The following is a 3,128-nucleotide window of genomic DNA, read 5'->3' on the forward strand; positions in this document are numbered from 1 at the left end:
AACTAATTCCTAACACATGTAGTCTCTCGTTCCAAACACATGAGATAATCTTGAGGGTAGCTCCAAGAAAATTATGGCACAAGTGGAGTTTGGAAAATTACATTTCCCTACTTGGATGGGGATCAACTCCTCTCAGTTTCAAGTGATCGAAATAGTGATTGCTCCTTTCGATTACACTTTAAATAAAAAGAATGTTATTCCCTTGAATGGTGCCATCTCTATCTTTTACCATTGGGATTGACTGATTCTTATCTTTGTTACCTAAACCAAAATTCATAGGCAAACCAGATAATTAAATGAGACCCTGGAAGAGTTTGGCATTGTTGAATGAAGTCTTCTAATTTCTTTATAATACAAAAAATATCTGAACAGAGCACATAACAGAATTGATCTCCTCGAGGGGATTACATGTGCTCCCTCCAAGGATATGCATTACAGACTGGGTCCGATTCAATTTCATTGGAAATAGCAGAAAGTTCCGCCAGAAATCTAGGCCCATACAAAATTAATTCACAACCTCTCTCTCTCGCTGTCTCTTCCTCAGTACACCCCCATGTACACCCTAGGACATAAATCACATAACCAAATAAAGAAAAGAAAAACGATTAGATTAAACGAGTAAGTTATTAGCTTGATCTAAATCCCCCGGTAAAGTTAAAAAATCATCCTTGATTTCAGCTTTGACTTGCTTCCATTCCTCAACCTCTTGGCTCGATTAGATTAAACGAGTAAGTTATTAGCTTGATCATCCTTGATTTCAGCTTTGACTTGCTTCCATTCCTCAACCTCTTGGCTTTCATCAGCAGGGGCAGCTCCGGTGAGCTCCTTGGCTCTCTTGGCTTCTAAGTCCCAATCTGTCAGACCCAAAACCACCATCATGGTCACCGCGCACCAGCCCTGCGCCGCCAAAAGCCCCAACCACAGCCCCCGGAAGTCGAGCCCGGCATAGAAAGCCAACCCGACCGCCACGGGCGTTCCCACAAGGTAGAAGCACCCCAAGTTGATACGTGCGCCAACCTTAGGCCTTGCGGTCCCTCTCAGGACTCCGCAGCCCGTCGTTTGCGGGCAGTTTCCGAGCTCACACAACCCGATTATCGGCAAAACAAGTGATGTCAAGGCTATAATCTCTGTGTCTTGGGTGAACATGGTAGCCCAACTCTTCCTCACCATGACTGCGAAGACTAATGCTGAAAATCCCAATATGAAGCTGCAGGAAATGCCTACAATGGCTGCCAGCTTCGCCTTTTGGGGCTGGTTTGCACCTATTTCATTACCAACTCTTGTGGATACGCTAAAGCTCAGCGATGATGGGAATATGTAGATAAGGGCTGTGGTTTGGATTAGAATGCCCATGGAAGCCACGGTTGCTCTGGGATTTAACAACAACCCGCATAGCAAAATCATAATCTCGTACCACCACCACTCGAGGCAGACTGAAATGCAGCTTGGAATGGCCAAATCTAGTAAAGATCTCCATTCTTTGAAACACTCTACAGAAAAGCCTCGCCAAGTTTTCCTGTGGAGGCCAGAGATGAGGATGTAGAGGATTAGAAAGCCGACAAGATTGAAGTTAGTCCAAACGCCGCTAAGAGCTACCCCTTTGACTCCTAAATTAAGGTGTGAAACGAGAAAATAGTTGATGGGTACGTGAAGTAAAATTGAAAGAGTGGCACAAATGGTTAGAGGCAGAGTAATAGATTGCGTCCGAAGATAGATGCGCAATGGGTGTAGAAGCGATTGAGCCAAGAGGTCAGGGAGAGAGTAGAGAAGATATGATTGTGCTTCTGCTGCTATAGCTTCATCTTGGCCGCAAAAGAGAAGAATTTTCTTCATGTTTAGCCACAGAAGAGAAATAGGTATTGAAGTACAGAGGAGCAGAAGCACTGTTCTCTGCAAAGAGAGGCCGAGGAGGGTGTGTTTTTTGGCACCAAAAGCTTGCCCGCAAATGGGCTCCATCCCCATGGCAAGGCCAGAGAGAATGGAATAGCCGGTGATGTTAGCGAAGCCGACGGCAAGGGAACCCCCGGCTAACGCCAGATCACCGAGGCGGCCGAGGAAGAGCATGGAGATCATTGAGCGAGAATATAGCAGAAGGCCTGTCAGTATCATGGGGAGAGCTATTTTGGCAATGGAAATGGCTTCTATGACAGCGAGGGACAGATGGGCTCTCTCTGTTCTGTATGTATTTAGCTTTTCTTCTTGTTTGGAGAATAATGGGGACATAAGCATCTTGGGCTGCTCTGCTTCTTTGATTGAGGGAAGGAAAGGGATGTTTAAATTGGATTTGCTGGAGGGAGGAGCAGAAGTTAGATGACACATTTTATCGTGCTGAAAACAAATGTGTTAGAGAGAGAGAGAGTTGGGGGGGAGGGGGGATTCAAGAAGGGGGATTGTGGTCGGGGTTTTATAGGGTTTTGCTCTTTGGGACCCGGGCCTAAAACTTTGTGAACTTTGAATTTATCTCATCAACTATTTGTAAGGACTTGCATGTCTATTCCTAGTTTCTTACCCCGGCCTGCAAGAGACAGTTAATAGGTACAAAATCCACAGTGGAGAACTAAGATTTGGAGATGAACTGTGTTGGTTGTTTTGTACACCACCTCCATATATATATACACATCTCAAAACTTTAATTTTCTACCTCTTTTGCATATTGGATTGTAGTCTATACATCGACTATTCAATCATATAATAAGATAGTCAAAGAGGAGTTTGTTAGCTTTTTGGGTCAGGGAGAGCACGGGGTTTCATTGTCCTCAAACTGAAAAAGAGGACAAACAGATGGCTTTCTTGGACAGTCGTACATTTTGACCATATTTGCAATGAAACCAAAGCCCACCAGGGCCCGTTAATGTTGTCTTTGATACGAACTACGAAGGAATGTTGAGAAAACGTACGTTAACTAGGGTCTCGACGGCTGAACGATTGCGCCGCTAAGAGTGTATTTTTAATAAAACAGTTTCTGCCTCATGGGATCCTTCAAGGAAGCGGTGGTTGCCGGTTAGCCCCTTGCGTTTCACTGGGGGATAGCTGATGGAGTATTCAAATCTTGTTTTACTTTTTAAACCACCATTATTCATCTACTATTGTGAAATATGCCCCTTAATGATGTGTTCAGATTTGCAGAT

General features: G+C 44.3%; 1 protein-coding gene across 2 annotated transcripts; it reads right to left on the bottom strand.

Moving 5' to 3' along the window:
* Positions 1–313: 313 nt before the first annotated feature.
* LOC133861794 (protein DETOXIFICATION 49) lies at positions 314–2,577 on the bottom strand. Of its 2 annotated transcripts, XM_062297602.1 has the most exons (2): positions 787–2,577; positions 314–703 (listed from the first exon to the last, which is right to left on the bottom strand). In XM_062297602.1, exons 1-2 carry the CDS (start codon positions 2,317–2,319, stop codon positions 611–613), a joined length of 1,626 nt encoding a protein of 541 aa, XP_062153586.1. In that variant the 5' UTR covers positions 2,320–2,577; the 3' UTR covers positions 314–610. The 2 variants fall into 2 exon arrangements, with proteins under 2 accessions (XP_062153586.1, XP_062153585.1); XM_062297601.1 differs by having other exon boundaries at positions 314–2,574.
* Positions 2,578–3,128: the final 551 nt, after the last annotated feature.

The sequence above is a fragment of the Alnus glutinosa genome, chromosome 2 (assembly GCF_958979055.1).
Source record: "Alnus glutinosa chromosome 2, dhAlnGlut1.1, whole genome shotgun sequence".
Taxonomy (NCBI): domain Eukaryota; kingdom Viridiplantae; phylum Streptophyta; class Magnoliopsida; order Fagales; family Betulaceae; genus Alnus; species Alnus glutinosa.

Excerpts from the sequence above, each read along its gene's own strand:
- LOC133861794 (XM_062297602.1), bottom strand. The coding sequence starts at position 2,319 with ATGTGTCATCTAACTTCTGCTCCTCCCTCCAGCAAATCCAATTTAAAC. Across the intron at positions 704-786 it reads CTGCTGATGAAAGCCAAGAG|GTTGAGGAATGGAAGCAAGT; the intron begins GTTGAGGAATGG and ends TCGAGCCAAGAG.